A 21,969-nucleotide genomic window follows, 5' to 3' on the forward strand; every position below is an offset into this window, starting at 1 on the left:
TGCTTTCCACCCTCGTTTTCCAAAATGTTGGAATTCCTTGGGATGGACAGGATTTGCTGGATGAGGCTCCTGGGTTGGGATCATGGGATGGTTCTTCCAGCATTGGATCCATGAAAATTTGGACTGTCCCAGCTCCAGGGCAGCTCCAGCTCCTTGAACCTGAATATTCCTGAATTTTGAATCCCAGGGAGGAACCCTGACCCCAAACCATGGATAATGAAAAGCCAAATCCTTCCCCATGGAGCTGGATCCCACTTCCAGCGGGAATGAGGGGACTCTTCCATCCCTCAGTGTCCCTTCCCTGAAACAGGGATAAAAATTCCATCAGAGATGTGGGATCAGGGATGTCCTGGAAAACCTGGAAAAGCTGTGGGAGAGGGGATAAAGCCAGGATTGAAGTCACCAGTGAGACCAATCCCGTTGCAGGTGGACAATGGTTTTATTTTCCATGCAGAACAGAGGAAATCAAGGAATTCATGGAAACCAGGTGTCCCAGAGGCCAGAAAAAGGGATTTTAAAACTTTATCCAGATTCAGGGTGTGGGAGCAGCTCCCTGGGAATGATCAAACCTCATGGATTGGTTCCCTTGGACATTCCTGGTCTGTCCCAAACCTCGCTTGGGTTCGGTGGAGGGTTGGGATGATCTGAGGAAAGCGGGAAATGAGGCTGTTCCCGGAAAAAATCCTTAAAAGCTGGTCAGGAAGGGAATGGATGGAGAATCAAGGGAGAAGCAGATTCTTGGGAATCGTGGGAATGACATGGAGCAGATCCCAGCCAGCAGCCAATGGAGCTGGGCCTGGGATCTGGGGAAGGGTCCTGGATTTTCCATCTCCTGTGCATGTGCTGGGGGGTTCCATGAGGAGCTCCTGCCTGGTGGGAATTCCTCAAATCCTGGGATAAGTGCTCCCAACCCTACCCAGAGCAGGCAGGAATGCCAGGAACATCCCAGCTGTGGGAGAGGACATTCCAGGAGCAGGGACAGGAATCCTGGGAAGGGGATCCATTCCACCAGGGATGGCTCCGGATGGACCTGCACCGCAGCCCTGCTCCAGAGCTCCTGACAGAATTCCCTGCAAATCCAGCCCATTCCTTGGTCACTGCTGGGAATCGCCGTGGTTTTCCCAGCCAGAACCCCATGGATGTGAATTCCCAAGATATCGGGAATGTGTTTTTGGAATCCGTCCCTCACCAGGTGGGGCTGGATCCTCCTCGATCCCAGGATGGAATTCGGGATCCTGCTGTGCTTGGGAATATCCGAACTCTTGTAGCACCTCCGCTTTGCTCTGATGGGTGTGAAAAAAGTGTGAAAAAACCTTGGAGTGTTGGCACGTGGAGGAGGAAAAGGAGGATGAGGGGATTCCTGGAGGCCAGGGAAGAGCTGGATGCCTGGGGGATTTGGGATGGGCTGGATGAGATCCAGGAGTGGGAAGGTTTTGGGATCAGCTGGATGGAATCTGGCAGTGGGAAGGATTTGGGATGGGCTGGATGGGATCCAGGAGTGGGAAGGATTTGGGATGGGCTGGATGGGATCCAGGAGTGGGAAGGATTTGGGATGGGCTGGATGGGATCCAGGAGTGAGAAGGATTTGGGATGGGCTGGATGGGATCCAGCATTGGGAAGGATTTGGGATGGGCTGGATGGGATTCGGCAGTGGGAAGGATTTGGAAGTGGATGGGATCCAGCAGTGGGAGCAGAAGGATTTGTTGGTCTGGGTGAGCAGCTCCAGCTGCAATTCCCAGAGTTTGGGTTTCATCCCTGTGAGAAAAGGCAGGAAAGGCCGAATCCTGCCTGGAATCCTCCCTTGGATCCTGCAAAACCCCACAAATCCCCCCAGGCACCGATGCCGCCCTTCCCAAGCACTCCCAAACTCTGGGTGCTCCCAGCCCCACGGGGGCATTGCTGGAGGTTCCAGGGCTCCATTCCCATCCCGTTCCCTCAGGAGATCTGCCCGTGCTGCAGCCCCTCTGGCACCCGGGTCCTGCTGGGCAGAGCCTGGGAGGGATCCACTTGGGAGGGGTCAGTTTGGGAAGGGTTAATTTGGGAAGGATCCATTTGAGAAGGATCCATTTGGGAAGGATCCATTTGGAAAGGGTTAATTTGGGAAGGATCCATTTGGAAGGGTCCATTTGGGAAGGGTTAATTTGGGAAGGATCCATTTGGGAAGGGTTAATTTGGGAAGGATCCATTTGGGAAGGATCCATTTGGGAAGGGTTAATTTGGGAAGGATCCATTTTGGAAGGATCCATTCTGGAAAGAGTTATTTTGGAAGGATCCAGTTTGGAAGGGTCCATTTGGGAAGGGTTAATCTAGGAAGGGTTATTTTGGGAAGGATCCATTTTGGAAGGGTTATTTTGGAAGGATCCATTTGGGAAGGATCCATTTGGGTTCCAGGTGTGGGTGGGATTCTCCCTCCGGGATGCAGCTGGGAAGGAGGATCCTGCCTTCCCCATCACTCCTTCCCAGCTGTCCCTGCCTCAGCTCAGCCTGGAGCCAGCAAATCCCTGGGCTCATCCCTTCCCACTTCCCTGGGAATTCCTTTCCTTCATGGGGAGAGGAGGGAAGCTCAAGGAGCAGCTCCAGGCAGGCGACCTTTGGATTTCTGGCCTTTCCCACAGGTTGGGATGTTCTCCTTGCCTCTGGGGCTGGGAACGGATCCCAAGCTGGGCTGGTGGTGGGGAAAAGCCATTCCCAACCTGGACCGGGATCCCGGAGATCCGGTGGAAAATCTCTCCCAACTTTCTGCTCAAAGCGGGGATTTCTCCCTCGGCTCTGAGCAAATCCCTCTGTCCCTCTTTCCAAGGATCCTTGGCACATCCCAAGGTCCCAATGGAGCCTGGAAAACCTGGGGACACCTGGACAACCCACAAAGGGATGAGTGTCCAGCTGGACATGGAGCAGGTGTGACCTTGTTCTTCTCGTGCCTCAGTTTCCCCAGATTGGAAAACGGGGACAATGCCCGTGTCCCGCTGGATGAGAACACTGGGAATTCACTGGGCTATAAAAATCCACGTAATCAAAGATTCCAGCGGATTGCCATGGGAACAGACCCTCCCCGTGCACCCTTGGAGATGAGGCCGGAGTCAGTGTCCCTCTGATGATTCTCCAGGACATTTCCAACCCACCGGGACATTTCCATGTCCCTTGGTGTCCCACCTGGAACCTCTCCATGGCCACACCCTGGATGTGGCTGGTGGGATCTCATTTCCTCCTCTTGCTGAGCATCTCCAGGGGAAGAAGGACCAAATTTCTTCCCCAGATTTCTTTCCCAAATTTCTCTCCACCCCCCAAACCTACCAAATGCAGGGATGAGGGAAGAGGTGGAATTTCAGTGGGGCTGGGAGGTGGAGAGAAAGATTTTGAGGAAGGAGGGCTGGGAAAGAGCGGGATGAGCACGGATGGTGTGTGGATGAAGAGCTGAAGCTGGACCAGCTGGAAAACTGAGGTTGAGCCACGGGAAAGTGGGAAGGGACAGGTGGGAATTGTGGTGGGACCCAACGGAGCAGCCACGGAGCTGCCTGCGGCTCCTGGGATCCAAAACCCCCCGAGGTCGTGGGGTGGCCCTGGTGTCCCCGTGGGGACATGGGGGCCATGTGGGTGGGGAGCTTGACGGTGACAAATCCAGGGAAAACCCAGGAGGTGGATTTGGGAGATCCCTCCTGAGGTTGTCCCGGTACTTTTCCCTTCCCAGTGGATCGGTGGCTGCGGCAGGGACAGCTCGTGGTGGGATTTGGGAGGGTGGGGACAGGGCCACGAGGCCGAGCTGGGGGAGGTTTTGGAATCCCTACGGGGACGATGATCCCCGGAGCAGCCGGGGCAGGAGATGGGACACCAGAGCATTGGAAACTCCAGAAATGGCAGCTTTAATCAGGAACCTTCCCGGGTGACGCGTCCCCCGTGCCCCACTGGCGATGGGAACCTCTTCCCTGCGCGTGGAAATGTCCGGAAGGAACGACGGAGGAGGGTGGGGAGGAGAGAAGGGCAGGAGAAGGATGCGAGGTCGCTGGATGGGTCAGAACCAGACAAGGCCGCTGTCACACATCGGTCCCCTCGGGCGGTGGCCCGGTCACTTCCTCCGCCCAATCTGGGCCATGAGGTGGGCGTTGGCCGCCGCCTTGGCCCTCAAGTTCTTGGCCTTGGCGATGTTGAAGAGGATGTTCATGATGTTGGTGGGGACGTCGAGCGACAGCGTGACCTTGGTGTGCCGGTCACTCTTGGCCCGGTTCTGCGAGCTCTTGCCCTTCAGCCGCGCCTGGGACGCGTATCGGGAGTGGCCGTCCCCCGGGAATGTCCTTTTCCCCAGCTCTTCCTCCTCCGCCTCCTCCTCGGACGCCTCCTCCAGGGACGGTGACTCGGAGCCGCGCTTGTCCAGGACGGCGTTTTCCTCGGGATGGATCTTCTGCGCTTCCGACAGGGCGGCGTTGAGGCAGCTGAAGATGGAGGCGGCGTTGGAGAGGCTTAGGGCCCGGCCGGTCCCGGCAGCTCCGAGCAGGATGAGGAGGAGCAGCAGCCTGGGGTGGGACATGGCGGTGGCCTGGCCGTGGAGACACCGAGGAGAGGGATGTGAACTTCCCGTGGGACCTGGGGAGATCCGGCCTCTCCTCATCCCTTCCCAATCCCTAAACTCCCCTCCCTGCGCCCTTGGAGTCTCCTCCCAGGTCCCATCTAAAGGTTAGGACAGGTGGGAATGAGCTTCCTTGAGATTTGGGGTGCTGGTGGCAGGTGGGATGTCCAAGGAGCTTCCCTTCCATGGAGCTTCAGTGGAGCTTCCATGGAGGTGAGGATTTGACCTTTGGAACTTTCATGGAACTTCCATGGAGAGGAGGATTTGGCCTTTCCTTTGTGGAATTTCCATGGAGGTGAGGATTTGACCTTTGGAGCTCCATGGAACTTCCATGGAGGAGAGGATTTGGTCTTTCCTTCATGGAGCTTCCACAGAGCTTCCATGAAGGGAGGATTTGGCCTTTCCTTTGTGGAGTTTCCATGTAGGTGAGGATTTAACCTTTGGAGCTTCCATGGAGCTTCCATGGAGAGGAGGATTTGGCCTTTGCTTCCATGGAGCTTCCATAGAAGGAAAGATTTGGCCTTTCCTTGGAGCTTCCACAGAGCTTCCATGGAGGGGAGGATTTGGCCTTTGTGGAATTTCCATGGAACTTCCACAGAGCTTCCATGGATGAGAGGATTTGACCTTTGGAGCTCCATGGAGCTTCCATGGAGGAGAGGATTTGACCTTTGTTTCCATGGAACTTCCATGGAGAGGAGAATTTGGCCTTTCCTTCACGGAACACACGTGGCTGCTGCTGGAGACCCGGTTTGGACCATGGGGACGATTCCCATGGATCCCTCTCCACCTCCTCCTACTTGAAATATCATCATTTTTGGGGTCTTTTTGGGGCCCTGTAAATCCCTGGAAAACTCTCCTGCTCCACAACCCCTCCCCATCATCCCTTTATCCCCAAAAAGCCACTGAGGATCTCCTGTGGGGCTTTTTGCCCATTCCCAGGATGGAAAAATATCCCAAGCTCATGGAATCCTTCAGGAATTCCCAAAAACCTGGAATCCTTCTGGAATTCCCAAAAACCTGGAATCCTTCAGGAATTCCCCAAAACCTGGAATCCTTCTGGCATTCCCAAAAACCTGAAATCCTGCTGGCATTCCCAATCTTCTGGCCCCATCTTGTGGCCAGCGGCTCTCACGGCAATTCCTGGCTGGGAACAATCCCCAGGGAATCCAGCTGGGACTGGAATTCCAGCCTTGATTTTGGAGTTGGGAGCTGCTGGTTCCATTCCCGCGGGGGCTTGCGGAGCAGCCGGATTTCTTGGGAATATCCCTGGGAATGAGGGACCAGATCCATCCAAACTCAATCCATGGCCCGGGATCTGTCCCTGAAAATGCCCTTCCATGTCCATGGAGGTTTGGGAATTTTCATCCTCTAAATTCTGCCTTTTGTCATTCATTGGAGAGGGAATTTTGGGAGGGTTTATTCCCTGAATTCTGCCTTTTGCCATCCCCTGGAGTGGGAATTTTAGGAAAGTTTATTGCCTGAATTCTGCCCTTTGCCATCCTCTGGAAAGGGAATTTTGGGAAGATTTCTCCCCTTCAATTTTCCCTTTGCTGTTCCTCAGAGTGGGAATTTTGGGCAGATTGATTCCCTTAACTCTTCCCTGTTCCATCCCTTGGAGAGGGAATTTTGGGAAGGTTTATTCCCTGAATTCTGCCTTTTGTCATTCCTTGGAGGTTTGGGAATTTTGGGAAGATTTATTCCCTGAATTCTGCCCTTTGCCATCCTCTGGAGAGGGATTTTTGGGAAAGTTTATTCCCTGAATTCTGCCTTTTGCCATCCCCTGGAGGAGGAATTTTGGAAAAGTTTATTCCCTGAATTCTGCCCTTTATTTTCCAAGGAGGAGGAGATTTGGGAAGGTTTATCCCCTTAAATCTTCCCTTTTCCATCCCTTGGAGACAGAATTTTGGGAAGGTCTTTTCACTTAAATCTGCCCCTTGCTGTTCCTCAGAGTGGGAATTTTGGGAAGGTTTATTCCCTGAATTCTGCCCTTCATTGTCTATGGCAGGGGAATTCCGGGAATTTTCATCCTCTAAATTCTGCCTTTTGCCATCCATTGGAGTGGGAATTTGGGGAAGGTTTATTCCCTGAATTCTGCCCTTTGCCATCCTCTGGAAAGGGAATTTTGGGAAGATCTCCCCCCTTCAATTTTCCCTTTGCTGTTCCTCAGAGCAGGAATTTTGGGCAGATTGATTCCCTTAACTCTTCCCTGTTCCATCCCTTGGAGAGGGAATTTTGGGAAAGTTTATTCCCTGAATTCTGCCCTTTGCCATCCTCTGGAAAGGGAATTTTAGGAAGATCTCTCCCCTTCAATTTTCTCTTTGCTGTTCCTCAGAGCGGGAATTTTGTGCAGCTTTATCCCTTTGACTCTGCTCTTTGCTCTCCATGGAAAAAGGGAGAGATTTGGGAATTTTGTTCCCTTTCCCACCTTCCCGAGGTGAGGTTTGGCCGTTCCAATCCTCCCTCAGGATTCCATTTCCGCTTCTTTCCCTCTCATTTCCCCCTTCCCAAAACCCCTCAGGGCATCCCAAAAATCCATCCCCCTCAACCCTTCCCTGGATCCGGATGGGAGAGGACGAGGAAGAGCCATGGAATGATCCAGGGAAAGCAGGAAAACCCTTCCCAGGTTCCCAGAATCCCACATGGGATCGTTTAGGACCCCAAACTTTCCTTTCCTCCTGCCCCAAATCTCACATTTGGAGATTCAAACATGGAAATATCCCAGGATTTAATTTTTCTTGGAAAAGGATGGAGATTTGGCAACAGGGATTTTTCCATGTGTTCCAAGGCTGAGGCTCCTGAAGGACTCAGGATTTCTCCCACCCCAAAATTCCCTTTTTTTTTTGTTTTTCCCAGATTTTCACCTCGCTCCACCCTCACCAAATTCCCGCAGCTCCTGCGGGATGGGATGCTCGGGGTGTGAATTTTGGGATCGGGGATTTTCCCAGCCCTGGGGGATGGATCATTGCATGATTCCCAAATCCCGGATGGGGAATGGGAATGTTGCCAAAAACCCTTCCCGAGCTTCCTGGGGGACCCCTGGGATTTTCCTGCCCCGCTTGGAATCCCGGAGCTGCATTTCCCCCGCGGCTCCTTCACCACTGACTGAATCCAGCACCTTTTCCTGGGATTTTTTTTCCCAGCTTTTCCCGCTTAACAAAACTCTGGGAATCTCAGCTGAGGAAAGGGAAAGGCAGAACAAGGGGAAAATGCGGCTGGAGCCATCCACACCCATTCCTGCTCCTCGCCGGGATGGATATCCTGGCAAAACGAGCAGAAATCAAAGGAAAAAAAAACAAGGAAAAGCTGATTTTTTTGGGATTGGGTTCATTTTTACCGGGGGGGGGGGGGGGAGTTGTGCCCCACCGCTCCAGGAAGTTCTTATTGAGCAGGAAAAAAAGCTGGAATTGGGTTTTTCTCCTCGCTAAAAAAAGGCAGGAAAAGGAGGAAAACCCACCCGCGGTGGATCCGAGGAGATGGGAATGAAATCCGCGCTGCCGGAGGGAGCCGCTCCTCCCGCCGGGAACTGCTGGGATACCCAGGAGCGTTTTCCAGGAATTTTCTCGGGATGCTGCCGAGCCGGCAGGAGCGTTTGTGTCTCCTGGGAAATCTCCCGCTTGCTTTGGAAGGAGGAAAACGCCCAAATTCCAGCTCTGGAAAAACGGGATCGGAGCTTTCCGGCCGCTCCTCGGGACCGGGATCGGGATGGAGCGGGATTCTCCCTGATCCAAAGTAAGTCTGGGATAAAACTGTGGATGGGACCTGGAGACTTCTTAAACTCTGCCTGCCTCCGCTTCCCTGAGGAGCTTTTCCCGGTGCTGATTCCCAAAATCCAGTGCCTCGCTCTCCTCCCCATCCCTGCGGTGCCAGCAGGGATTTATCTCCCGATTTTTCCTTTTCCCAAATTTTCCCAATCCTTCCCCATGCTCCCTATTCCGATCCGCCTCCCAAAATTACCGGAATAATAATAATAATAAAAACAATAAATTATTTTTCCTAGGAGGGTCAGCGATGGGAATTTTGAATCCCTTGATATCCAAATACCTTGGATTGCTTTTCCCGATTCTGCCTAATTTTATTTCTCCCTAAAAAAACCCCAAAAACCCCCCAAAAAACAACAACCCTGGAATCTGATTTCCCAAGGAAAACACTGAAATATTGAAAGTTTCTGGAAACTGGGGAATAAATGAAACCCTGGCACTCACCTGCTTCTCCTGGATTCTTGGGATGGGAAGGATTTGCCGTGGAATCACTCCCGGGAAAGAGGCATCGGGAGCCTTTCCCGAACTTCTCCTCCCTGGCTCTTCCCTGATTCCTTTTTCAGGGACCGGGATATTTTTTTCCCCTCTCTCTGGAAACCTTTTCCCCCCTCCCTGGTGTATTTATAAAAAATGAGGGATCACGGGGTTGGAGTCGTAATTCCAGACGTGGAGCCGTGCTTTGGGAATGATTTCATTAAAATGAGATCAGAGCGAGCTGGCGACGTCACGGAGCCTCTCCCCATCCATCCGCAGGGAAAAAATCCGGGAAAAGGAGGAGGGAGGGGGGGAAAGACGTCGGATCCCAAAAATCTGGGAAGAGTCACCCCAAAGCGGGGCTGGCATTTTGTAGGATCACGCACGGCTTTGTCCCTGGGGTTTTGGGGGCAGGGATGTTTTAATTCCAAAGGTTTTTCTGGCTCTGAGGAGTGTTGGCGTTCCAGCATGGATTGACGTTATCCCAATGAATGTGGTTTTATTCCCAGAGTGGGGATTTGGGAGGGTTTTCCCTGTTTTTCCCCATTTCCAGGGAATTTTCCCCATTCAAGCAGGGAAAACCCTGGGAAATGGAAATTTTGGGAAACTTCTTCCGGGATTTGTTGGCACGATCCCAGGTGGAGCTTTGGAAGAGGATGGGAAGGACGAGGTGTGGGATGAGGGAAGAAATCTCCAATTCCCTGAAACTTCAGCAGGATTAATTTGGGATTAATCCCAAAAATCCAGCAGCCGGGTGGGAAAAAATCCCAGTTTGGGCTCCCAGCACCAGACTGGTCCCAGTGTGGGATTCCCAGAGAGGAAATTCCTGGAATCCCCCAAGGTTTGGGAGCAGGAGAGACGGGGATGGGAATTTGGGAACAAGGATGGGAATTTGGGAACAGGGATGGGGAGTTGGGAACAGGGATGGGAATTTGGGAACAGGGGTGGAGATTTGGGAACAGGGATGGGAATTTGGGAACAGGGATGGAGATTCGGGAACAGGGATGGGAATTTGGGAACAGGGATGGAAATCCAGGAACAGGGATGAGGATTTGGGAACAGGGATGGGGATGGAGATTTGGGAACAAGGACGAGGATTTGGGAGCAGGGATGGGAATTTGGGAACAGGGATGGAAATCCAGGAACAGGGATGAGGATGGGGATTTGGGAACAGGGATTTTCCATGGGATCCAAGGAAGATCTCAGGTCTCTGGTTCTCACTCCAAAGGGTCCCACCATGGATTTGTGGCTGGGCCGGGTTCTCCTGGAGGCTCCAGGACCAAATTATCCAAACTTCCTTCCTGAAACTTCCTTGGAAAAGCCATCACCAAGCTGGAGGGGAGCTGTTATCCCTGGGAACGGGGAAAATCCTGCAGAAAGTGGGAAAATCCATGGAAAAACCCCCCAGAACTGGCAGAGACCCAGGATGGGCTCTGATTTTGGGTGGGGAGATGTTCCCACTCCTGGCCTGGAGAGAAGGAGCCAAAATCACGGGAATTCCTGGATATGTATCCAGGATCTGAGCTGGGAATGGCGGGAGCTTCCTTTTGGCTCCAAACTTTGGGAATTCTGCCCAACGGGATCCGCCTCTCCGGCAACTCCTTCCTCTCCTACCGCAATTCGGAGCTTCCAGCTCCTGGAATGAGGTTTTGGCTTCCCTCCTTCCCTGAGGTCTGGGTGGGAATTTTCTTCTCCCAATGTTTGGAATTTTGGAGCTGTTTCTGGCAAAGAAAACTCCCAAAAAACTTCAGCACAAGGAGCTGGGTGGGAAAATCCATGGAAGGGATTTTTCTAAGGAAAAGGATCGGGGCATGGCCCCGAGAGATTTTTTCCACCTCCGGATCTGATCCTGGGGTGTTTTCCCGAGTTTTATTCCCTCACAGATTTATTTTCCCGTGAAAATCTTTGTTGGGAAAGGAAAAATGTTCTGGTAGGAGGCTCCAGACCTGGGAATTTCTGTGTTTCAGACATGGAATTTTCACGGTGGTTTTCCTAAGGAAAAATAGGGAAGAGAAGGAAAAAAGAAGGAATTTCCTGGTTCATCCCTTGAAAAGTAAATCCGACTTTTTTGGCTGCCATGGTTTGGAATTCCCCGGGAGGAGCAGAGAGGAGAATTTGCCGCAGGAAAATCGTATTTCCAAGGGAAAAATCCGTAGAAACATCCCTAGGGAAAGATGGAGTTGAGCCAGGAACATCCAGGGGCACCCAGAGGCCTCAAACTTTCCGGAAGTTTCCCTGATAAATCCCAAACTTTTGAAAAACGCAGGATAGAGGAGCATTCCCACACATCCCTCAGATTCCAGAGGATCAGGACCCTTTTCCCACCTCTCCTCACCTTTCCCGGGAGCTGAATTTCCGGGAGTGAATCATTGCTTGGAGCTCATTAAAGTTTCATCTCCGCAAGCCGGGGAAAATCAGGGATTTGGGCTCTTTTCATCCCAGGAACTTCTTAAACCAAAATAAAATCCCAAATCCAGGAAGTTTTTCCAGGCCCAGGAGATCCCGTTTGGTGCTTCCAGTGCTGGAATTCCGTGGAGGAGTCGGACGTGGACGCGCCGAGGGACAAAAAGGATTTTTCCGCTCGGTTTTGTCCCTTTCCCCCCAATTTTTAGGGCTCGATTTGCGTTTTCCAGGCTGTGGAAGGAGGAGAATTTCCATGGGAAATTCCCAATTTCCCCCAAATCCTACAGCAAACGCTTCCTCTGCCTCGAGGCTGATTTAGGGAATTTTATGGGATTTTATGAGATTTCTCTTCCTTAAAATCCCATTTTGGGGGTGATTTTTACTCCTTCCGACAGCTCAAATCCACAAAGTTTTCCCAAGGTGGCCAAATATTGGAAAACTCCATCCAGTGGGAAGAGAAGAGCCGGGAAGAGAGAATTTGGAGGAATTATTTTGCCTTTTTTGCGCTTTTTCCCGCCTTTTCCAAAGGGATTTGCATCCCTGGATTTCCACAAAGCTCTCCTTGTTTCATCTTCCGGGGAATTAATTAAATTAATTCAATTGATTAAATTAATTAAATCCTTTTGGATGACAGTGGGATGTCAGGAAAACTCCTTGGGATGAACTGGATTGGGGCTTTTTTTGGAAATTCCCAAAAATCCCTCAGGCCAAACCCAAAATTCCAGCTCCACCGGCAATGGGAATGAATTTAATGGAATTAAAACTTGGATTTTGCGGCTTTCCCTCCAAAGGAAGAGGAGAAAAAAGTGATGGAAAAGGAAAAATAATCCTAAATCCTCCACATTTTTCCTGGAATGTTTTTATTCCTTCCCCTCATCTCCTTCCCCTTTTCCAAAGGGATTTTTGCACCTCCCTGAATCCACATTCCAGGTTGGAAGGACCAAAAAAAAAATCCAGGAAAATGCGAAGGGAGCCCGGATCCTCACACGGACTCCGGGAATTTTTCCTGGTTTTGTGTGTCCTGATGTAAAATCCGCTTTTATCCCAAGGATCTGAGTCTTGATGGAGCTGCTCCCGCTTTTTCCTGCATCCAGAGCTGGGATCCGATCCCACTGCTGAGGCTGGGAAAGGCTGGAAAAGGCTGGAAAAGGCTGGAAAAGGCTGGAAAAAGATGGAAAAGGCTGGAAAAGTTCAGGGAATATTTTGTTCCCTCCAGGTGGGTTTTGTTGCCTTTCCAGGATTTTTTCGCCAGGATTTTCCGGGTGGTTTCAGGTGCCAAATGGAGCAGGACAAACAGCCCCAGGTGGGATTTTCCCTTGGTTTTCCAGGGGCAAACCCATCCCAATTTTCCCCTCTGGCAGAGCTGCCTGGAATTGGAGTTTTTCCAGGCTTTTCCGATGATTTTTCGCCTTCCCAGGGATGCTGGGATGCAATTCCAGCCTTGGGATGGGATGGGATGGGATGAGGATTTGGGAACAGAGATGAGGATTTGGGAATGGGGATTTGGGGACAGGGATGGGGATTTGGGAATGCGGATAAGGATTTGGGAACAGGGATGGGGATTTGGGAACGGGGATGAGGATTTGGGAATGGGGATGAGGATTTGGGAACAGGGATGGGGATTTGGGAACAGGGATGGGGATTTGGGAACAGGGATGGGGATTTGGGAACAGGGATGGGGATTTGGGAACAGGGATGAGGATTTGGGAACAGGGATTTGGGGACAGGGATGAGGATTTGGGAACAGGGATGAGGATTTGGGAATGGGGATTTGGGAATAGGGATGAGGATTTGGGAACAGGGATGGGGATTTGGGAACAGGAACAGGGATTTCACCCCAAAAGGACTGTGGATGGCAGGAAAACCTCCTGGAGAGGGTGGAGGGAGTCACGGAGGCTTTTCCAAGATTTAGGCCAGGCTGGATGAGCCATCCCTGCCCATGGGATGAGCATGGATCCATGGGCTGGATCCTTTCCAAGCCAACCATTCCATGATTCCAGGATTAAATCCAGCCCTCCATTAACGGCACCTTTAATTCCTCCCCTTGTAAAAATCCATAATTAACGAGCCTGGCTGAGCGCAATTCCAGCTGGGAACAATCCCACCCAATTCCACCGGGGATTTGCCGGGCTGCTTTTCCATCTGCCAGGATTCTGTCGGCTCCTTCCCGACGTATCCAAGCCCATCTCCCAGCACATCCAGAGGGTGCTGGATGAGGCTCAGCCGTGGCCATTTCAGGGCTGGCTCATTATCCAATTACCGAATTATCCCGATCCAGCCTCTCCTCCCTCTCCATCCCTTTTCCTTTGTCGGGGTTGCTTAGGAACTGCCGCGGACATCGGAGGCTGCGGCCGGGAGAGTTTCAAGATTCCCTGTCTGGATGCACCAGGAATCTCCTCCTGGAAAGGGGCTGGGAGCGCTCCTAAATCCATGGATTCGCATCCCTGGGCTCAGCGCTGGAGCCACAATTCCCTCGGATCGGAACACGATCCAAAATCCCTCTTTATTCCCAAATTTCGTGAGGATTTGTCAGCGTGCTCGATGTGCTTTAAATCCCAGAATTCCAGTGCTCAGCTTTGCTTTTTCCGAGGCCAAAGGATGTTCGGGAATTTTCTGGTTCGGAGCCCAGAGAGCCCTAAAACCTCTCCCCCAACTCCTGCTCTGAAATCATTCCAAGGAACTTGATTAGGCCGACCTGACATTGCCAGGGAAACGCCGGCGCCCCTTTCCCGGAATGTTTTGGCCCTGCCAAAGCCTGGATGGCAAATCCATAGGGAACATTTGATTAATCCAGGGGGGATGAAAAGAAATTCCAGGTCTCAATTTCCCCGAGCTCTGATGGGGATTTGAGCCGGGTTTAATTCACTGAACTCGACCTTAGGCCTGCCTAAATATCAGCTCTCACTTCCCGGTTCTTCCAAAGCTGGATTAAATCACTTGGATCCCTCAGGAGGTGTTTGAGCCAAATCATTCCCTTGGGAATTCCTTTGGATCCTCCTGGACCAGGAGGCCAAATCCTTCTCCAGCCTTGGATTTGGGATTTGGAGCCAAAAGCTGCCGAGAAATTCCAGAGCCAGGGAGGTGAGGTCTGATTTTTTTAGGGATGGCACTGGGCTGGAAAGGGAAAATGAAGGGATTGTCCAAAATATTCTGGGAATAACAACTCAGGAAGGGAAATTCCCAGATCCCACAGGTCCATCCCTCCCCTCCTGCCGCCTCCACCCCTGTGGATTCCCAGATCTAAAAATGATTTCCATGGAATTTCTGCTGCTTGGCGTCTCCTCAGCCTCGGAGACAACTTCCCACACCTGCCAAGGGATCCATAGAGGGGGATGAGGGATTTTTCCTCTTGGATTTGGGAAAAAATTCCACTTTGAGTTCTTAATGAGCACTTAATTATTGAATAGGCTGTTATCCCTAATGGAATGAAGAGGATTTTTAACATGGATATGGAGCGATAGGACACAGGGAATGGCTTGAAACTGGAATGGGGCAGGGATGGAATGGGATCTGGGGAAGGAATTCCTGTCTGGGAGGGCGGGGAGGAGCTGGGATGGAATTCCCAGAGCAGCTGTGGCTGCCCCTGGATCCATGGAATGTCCAAGGCCAGACTGGACGGGGCTTGGAGCAGCCTGGGATAGCGGAAGAATCAATCCCAACCATTCCATGATTTTATTTTCCAATCAGGAAAACTCTGGCTCCTCCAAGTCTCTGTTTCCCTGATGATTTTTGCCCATTTAATTCGGGAATGACATTTTTTTCCCTGATTATTTCAAATCCTTTGTTTCCCTGGATGGGTTCAACCCCCCAGGGCTGGAATTCCACTCCTTCCATGTTTCCTGGAATGCTGAATTCCAGAGGCTGCAGCATCCCAAGATCAGCATCCTTCAGCATTCCTGGGTAAATTCTCACCGGGAAACCAGGAAAATGGGAAAAAGTGGGAATGTTTCTCAGAATTCCAGGATTTCAGGAAGAGAGGCTGGAATTGTCACTCTGGAAATGGCACTCGGCTCCTCACCAAGGTTTACAGAATTCCATGATTTTCATTTCTTTTTTGGGAGGAAAAGGAAGGAAAGTCCCCAAATCTCCGGGTGAGCAGAATCCTGGGATTTTGTGATTGGGAGAATCCTTTTCCTGCCTGTGCTACCAGGAGCAAAGAGCCAGTCCCGAATCCTGGGAAATCTGAAATCTGGGAACTCTGAACCCTGGGAATTCCGAGCTCAGTTTTGCCAAATTATATGGAAAACCTTTCATAAATCCCTGGTTTTCCATTGGAAGTCCTGTAACTTTTCCAAGGGACTGTCCCATGGAGATTCCACTGGACAGGATCCCTTTCAGCTGTGTCCGTGTCTCCATGGGACCAAAATCCAGGGATTTAGAATCCCTCTTACTGGATTCCCACATTATTGGAATTCCACAAGTTGCAGCTCCAAGCTCCTTGGGGAATTGGAAGTGGAATTTTTTAGGGAGAAACCTGGCTTGGATCCCTATTTTTTCCTTGGAGATTTTTTTTTAACCTGCCCAGGGAATTCCCAAGTGGAGAAGAAGGTGGGAATTCCTAAAGGCTCCAGGGAATTCCTGAAGGCCCCAGGGAATTTGGAAAAATAGATATTCCCACCTTTCTCTGCCATTCCCAGGTTTTCCTCCTTTCAGACGAATGACCCAGAATTCCATGGCACCGAGACGCTTTTATTTTACAAAAATAAAACTCGGGAATTTGTGCCACCTGGATTGGCTCAGGAATTCTGCCCTTCCCATCCTCCTTTTCCTGAGGTTTCTCCTCTCCTCATCCCATAATATCCGTCATTCCAGTTTTCCGACATCTTTTTTTCCCAACATCTTCATGTTTGTTTTTCCCGTCCCTACCAGAGGCGTCAGATTCGCTCCTCCCAATCCCGCTGGATTTAAATGAAGCACTTGGAGCCGCTCATTTCCCTCTGCCTGGTTTGGGAAAAAAAGGGAAGAGGAAACAATGGGAATGCCGGAAGTTGGCTGCAGTTTGGGCTCCCCCTTGGAATTCCCAAGCGGCTCGGGAGGTCCCGGACACCGCAGGATTGTCCCATCCCACATCCATAAAAAGCAAATATCCCGGTCCTGGCTGAATCCTGGCTCTGTTTAGGATCAGCCAGGAAAAAATGGGAACACGGAGGACTCGGGAATCTGTCTTGGATTGGGATTAATCCCGTTCCCGGTGGTTGTTTCTTCCCGCAAACAGTGCTGGATCTACCTTCAGCTGCTTTGTGAAATTCCCAGTGGCTCCTAAGCAAATTCCCTGGAAAAAAATTGGGCAGGAGGGGCTTCACTCATTTCCTGGTGCTGCTGAGCCTGGATTTCCCTTGGAGTGATTCCCAAAATTACGGATCCGAGCCTTTAATTCCTCTCCCTTTTTTAAGTTTCCCTCAAACCCGGAGCAGAGAAATTTCTCAGCAGAGAAATTTTTAATGGATTGTGGAGAATTGATGAAAAATGGATTTTTTTTCCCCAGAGGTCTCCAGGCAGAGGGAATTCTGAGAGAGGAATATTTTCCTTGGAAATCCGGGATCAGCCACAGCTCCTGCCCTGCTTGGAGCAGGGTTTGAATTCCTGCCAGGGCTCGTTTTTCCTGGGATGACCTGGAGATGAGGGAGAATCCACAGAAACTGATCCCAAAAACCCTGGATCTGGCAATGGAAGCCAAGCTGTGCTTCCAGGAGTTTTTCCCGTTGGATCCCTGGATGAGGTGAGATCCCAATCCTGGGGTGTTAATCCAGACCTAAACAGGTCTAGACCAGACTTCAGGTTCTGCCTGGGGGCTGGAGATGCCCTTGGAACATTCCAGGCTTTCCAGGGCACAAATCCCCAAATTCCTGCCAATTTCAGTCCTTGGGAAAGCCCAAAAGACACCCAAAATATCAGGATGTGGTGTCCAGCTGGATCCATGCACACATCCATGCCCATCCCACCCATGGAACTGGCCCAAGGGAGATGTCCAGGAGCTCCTGGGAATCATCTGGGAATGGGAAAGGAAGAAAACTCTGGAACTTCCTGGTGCTTCCCAGTGGGGCCCCTTCGGGAAATGGGAGTTTGGAGGAATTTGGAGGAGTTTGGAGGAATTTGGAGGAATTTGGAGGGCCCAGCCTCACCTGTGGAGCTCCGGCAGCGCCGCTCGCATTCCCGCCGGGATGGGAAGCGGTTGCTGTTCCCTCGGCAGCCCCCGAACAGGAAGGGCCGGCAGGAGTTTGTGGGGCCGTGGAAATACCAGAGCAGGGAATGGCGGTGGCAGGAGCCCTCATCCATGGGCTGCAGGCACGGGGCTGTGGGAAAACATCGACATTCCCCAGGGATCGGATCCGGATGGGAAAACATCCCAAAATTCCCCAGGGATTGGATCTGGATGGGAAAACACCCCCAAATTCCCCAGGGATCGGATCTGGATGGGAAAACATCGACATTCCCCAGGAATTGGATCTGGATGGGAAAACACCGACATTCCCCAAGGATTTGATCCAGATGGGAAAACACCTCACATTCCCCATGGAATTCTTGGTGGGAATAGAATTCCCCATGGAATTTCTTGGTGGGAAAACAGCCCACATTCCTCAGGGATTGGATCCACTCTGGAAAACACCCCACAGCCATCCAGGGGTCGGATCCAGGTGGGAAAAGGGCACACTTTGGAAAACATCCTCATAACCATCCATGGATTGGATTTGCTCTGGAAAAATCCCACACCCAGCCAGGGGTTGGATCCCATACTGGACAAAGGAGGGAATCCGAGTGGATTCCCAGAGTGGATAAAAGAGGGAATCCAGCAGGGAATTCCCAGAGTGGGATGAGCTCCTTGTTGCTCCATCATCCACCCCGGTGATTCCCACCATGGCTGCCCCTCACCTATCCGAAGGGATTATCCCACCTGGATTCCGGGTGGGATATTTCCACAAGAATGTTTGCATACAGGGAATTCCAGGAGGATTCTCCCACTTTTCTGGATCCAAACCCCCTCCAGTTCCTTCACCACCAGCTCAACGCCCCTGGGGGTGCTTTAAGCCAAGCCCAAACTGAGGTTTAACCTCGTCTAACTCCTTTGGTGCCACATCCCTTGATCCCAAGGCCGAGCAGCCCTTCCCACCTGGGAAGTGACTTCCCTAAATGCCACTTAATTCCCTGATTTTCACCTGGTAATTGGCTGTCGCCTTCTGGCTGCGAGTTTCCCGTTGTCTGCTGCGCCCGGGCTGGGGAGGGGGGAAAAAAAACCCAAGGAAATCACACAGAACGAAGGGCGCGCAAACAAATTATCCCTCATTTAAATAAAGATCCTCGGAGCCTTCCGTGCCTAACGAGCTCTCCCGTTAAATGTCACGGAGCAACCGGCCACGGGGAGCTGGGAACCGGCGGCAATAAAACCCTTAATGGTGTTAAACAACTCCGTGGGAAAGGCCGGGCGTTCGTCAGAGAAAATGGAAGCGTTTGCGGTTGTTTGCCGGAGATAAATGTCAGGCTGGAGTTCGGGAGCCTCGGAAAAGCCGGGAGCGATTGGAATCTGGCGGCAATAACGCTCCAGCTGCAGAATCCTGTTAACATTTGGAGCCGCTCGGCACTCGTCACTTAGCAGAGGGATTTATGAGCCCTCCTGCCTCAGCCCCGGTTTTTAATGGGATTGTTGGCTGCTGCCGTGATTCAATAACACCTGGAATGTCCCATCCGTCTGATCCCGAGTGCTGCCGTGGTATAAATCCAGTTTAGATCCGGATGGGAGACTCTGACGTCCGGCACAGACGTCGGGAGTGGGGTGGGAGGGGAGTGGGGATTGTTGGGCTTTGGTTTTAGGCTTGGCTGGATTTTTTGGGATGTGTTCATTCCTTACATGGGGCCATCATCAATGGGTTTGACTTTAAACCCTTCTTGAAGCTCTTAAAGCTCTTCCCAAAGCTCTCCAGCCTGGGGAATCGTGGAATATGAGCTTGGAATGGATGGTCCTTAAGGCCCCTTCCAACCCAAACAGTTTTGTGTCTCAAGTTGGAAAGGGAGCTGTAAAAACCCTGGAATCCAAATTTCTGCTGTAGTCCTGGGCTTGGAATCGGATGATTTTTAAGGTCCCTTCCATCCCAAACCATTCCATGTCCCAAATTGGAAAGGATCAACAAAGACCATTGAATCCAACCTTCTGTTGGAATCCCTGGATGGGACAAATCCTGTTGGAATCGGATGATTTTTAAGGTCCCTTCTATCCCAAACCATTCCATGTCCCAGATTGGAAGTGTCTGTAAAAACCCTGGAATCCAAATCTCTGTTGGACTCCCTGCCTTGGAGTTGGATGATTTTTAAGGCCTTTTCCATCCCAAACCATTCCATGTCCCAAGCTGGAAGGTTTGGAAGGATCACGGAGTCCAACTCCCTCTTAGACTGGAATTTGGAGCATTGAGCCCTCCCCTAGAGGAAATTTTTGGGGTGACAAAGAGGATTTAATGACTATATTTGATCAAGTTTAATTAAACCCCGAACCCCCCAGGCTGCAAAACCATTCCACTGCTCCATCCCCCTAATTTGGAGGAAATTCCCAAAGAACATCACGCTTGCATCCCATAATAATCCCATACCTGTAAACTGTAGGACAACCCCACAACTGATTTTGGGGTGTAAAGGTGACAACACTGGGGTGTCCTGCTCAGTGCAATGGGATTTTTAATTTATTTTATTTTATTTTTATTTTATTTTAATTTATTTTTAATATATTTAATTAATTTATTTTAATTTAATTTAAATTTAATTTATATCTCTGGCTGTGCCATCCATGGTACCCAAGCCTCCTCTCCCTCCTCCTGGCGACAAAATCCAAGCATCCTCATTTGTGGAACGACAAGAAACGATCCCAAACTCTCCCTCCTTTTTAATCCTGTCCTGAAGTTTGGATTTTGAGCTCCAAGTGGAGGAATCCTGCCACAAATGACTCCAGAATCCCTCAATTTCCCCCTCTCCCGTTTTCCCTCTCTCCCACAAATCCAGAGGGAAATCCAAGCCCCGATGAGGAGATCGGGAGGTCCATGGGTGGCTCTTGACCTGCTGGAGGAGCAGATCTGGGTCTCCCAGAGCTTTTCCCTCTTGGAAAACACAAACAGGAGCAGATCCAGTTGTTTTTCCATGAGTTTGAAGCTGTGGTTTTACCCTTTATTAAAATGTTCATGAGGCCCTGGACAGAAATAGTCTGGGATGAGTGTTTGGTCTCAGAGATGCCATTTCTGCCCGCCTGGAACTTTTACTGGAACTTGCCAAAGGATGTGCCAGGAAAAATGGGACAAAACCAGCCTGGAAATGGCTGCGTCCCCCCAGCCTTTTAAAAAAAAACCCTTTGGAATGTTGGGATCACCACCAATCCCACAAATATTTAGGTTTTCCTCACCTTCCAGGGTGAGGTCATCTCCCAGAGACCTCACTGGGAATCCCATCTCTGCCTCATTCCCGCCCAATTCCAGGGAAAAGGATTTATCACGAGGCTCATGGAATGCTCCAGAGGATTCCGTGGCTGGAAGGATGGGAAGGAGGGAGCTGAACTCACCTGCAAGGAGTGGAGGTGGCTCCACGAAGGGCTTCACCGCAGTCTCCAACTTGGTCTGGCTGGGAGTTGTGCCAAGCTTTTCTTCCCAATTTCCACCATTGCTGGCGTATTCCCGAGGCTGGGAATACTCTTGGAGCTGCCTGTGGACCTCAGCTGCGTCCAGACCTGTGGATTGAGGGTCACTGAGGATGAATCCGATGCTCTGGGGTGGGCAGATCAGCTCTCCAGGCTCCGTGGACCATTGGATTTGAGGATTCCATGAGTCCTGGAGCTCATCCTGGGGATGGTTTGGGATGGTGGAGCGATCCCGGAATTTTGTGGGCAGGGATTGGGATTTCTGCGGGTTCAGCTTTAAAATCTGGGAGTCAGGAAGGGATTTGATCATGTCCTGGAGGGGAGGGTGAAAACAGGAGACTTCCAGGTGTCCCTCTGATCCCTCAGATTCAGGAAGACCCATCCCCCTCCAACCAGGATCCAAAAGCTGTTGGTGATCCAACATTTTCTGCACTGAATCCCAGAAAAAAAAAAAGCATTTTTTCCTAAAAACAACTTTTCACTTCCAGTTTCAGGCTGGTTTGGGGCAAGAAGATCCTTTCCTACAGGAATTCCCATCCTTACCCTTTTCCATGGACATCCTTCCCAACTCACCTCCACAACCTGCAGGCAGAAGAGACAAGGGAAAGCTTTGCTTTTAATACATTTTTTTCCCAACATAAATAAGATTTTTCAAGGAAATCATTATTTTTATGGATTTTTATTATTTTTCATCCTTTTTTCCCTCCCCTTTTCAAGGATCCTGATGCTTCCTAAAAACTCCAGTGGGGATGAACCTAAAAATCTTCCATATCTGTAGGGAAAGCTCAGGGAATAGGGCAGGAAGGTTCTGCTGGATCTGAAATAAAGGGATTTCTGCAGGGCAAAGAAAGAAAAGCCCAGAAAGTTTTAATGTTTGGATTCTGGGATAAAACCACTCCCAAATTTTTTTCTTTTTTTCTTTTTTGTTTGGTTTGTTTTTTTTTGTTTGTTTCAGTTTTTGGGTTTTTTTGTTTTTTTTTTTTATTTGTTTGGGTTTTTTCCTGTGGTGCTGCTGGCAGTTATTCCCTGTGGGAGAGGAGAATTCCGTGTGCCAAGGAAGACCACAAAAAACCAGGAATTAAAAGGTTCAGTGAGCCCCAAGCTTCCATCCATGAGCCAGCGCCTTCCCGATCCACCAGGAAAAGGGGGAAGGATTTCCTGACAAA

General features: G+C 50.7%; 2 protein-coding genes across 2 annotated transcripts in view; both read right to left on the reverse strand.

Moving 5' to 3' along the window:
• Window positions 1-3,836: 3,836 nt before the first annotated feature.
• Window positions 3,837-9,787, reverse strand: UCN3 (urocortin 3). Its single transcript, XM_023918831.2, has 2 exons — window positions 8,764-9,787; window positions 3,837-4,531 (listed from the first exon to the last, which is right to left on the reverse strand). Exon 2 carries the CDS (start codon window positions 4,520-4,522, stop codon window positions 4,064-4,066), a length of 459 nt encoding a protein of 152 aa, XP_023774599.1. The 5' UTR covers window positions 4,523-4,531; window positions 8,764-9,787; the 3' UTR covers window positions 3,837-4,063.
• Window positions 9,788-15,864: 6,077 nt separating this feature from the next.
• LOC111923167 (uncharacterized) overlaps window positions 15,865-21,969 on the reverse strand; it is a 94,020-nt gene continuing 87,915 nt past the window's right edge. The window contains exons 81-85 of the mRNA XM_086886370.1: window positions 21,347-21,385; window positions 20,729-20,893; window positions 18,351-18,407; window positions 17,319-17,489; window positions 15,865-16,137 (exon numbers count right to left, since the gene is read on the reverse strand). Of these exons, the coding sequence (XP_086742496.1) occupies window positions 16,124-16,137; window positions 17,319-17,489; window positions 18,351-18,407; window positions 20,729-20,893; window positions 21,347-21,385 (446 nt within the window). The 3' untranslated portion in view covers window positions 15,865-16,123. The remainder of the gene's footprint in view (window positions 16,138-17,318; window positions 17,490-18,350; window positions 18,408-20,728; window positions 20,894-21,346; window positions 21,386-21,969) is intronic.

The sequence above is a fragment of the Cyanistes caeruleus genome, chromosome 4, assembly GCF_971803275.1.
Source record: "Cyanistes caeruleus chromosome 4, bCyaCae1.hap1.1, whole genome shotgun sequence".
Taxonomy (NCBI): Eukaryota; Metazoa; Chordata; class Aves; order Passeriformes; family Paridae; genus Cyanistes; species Cyanistes caeruleus.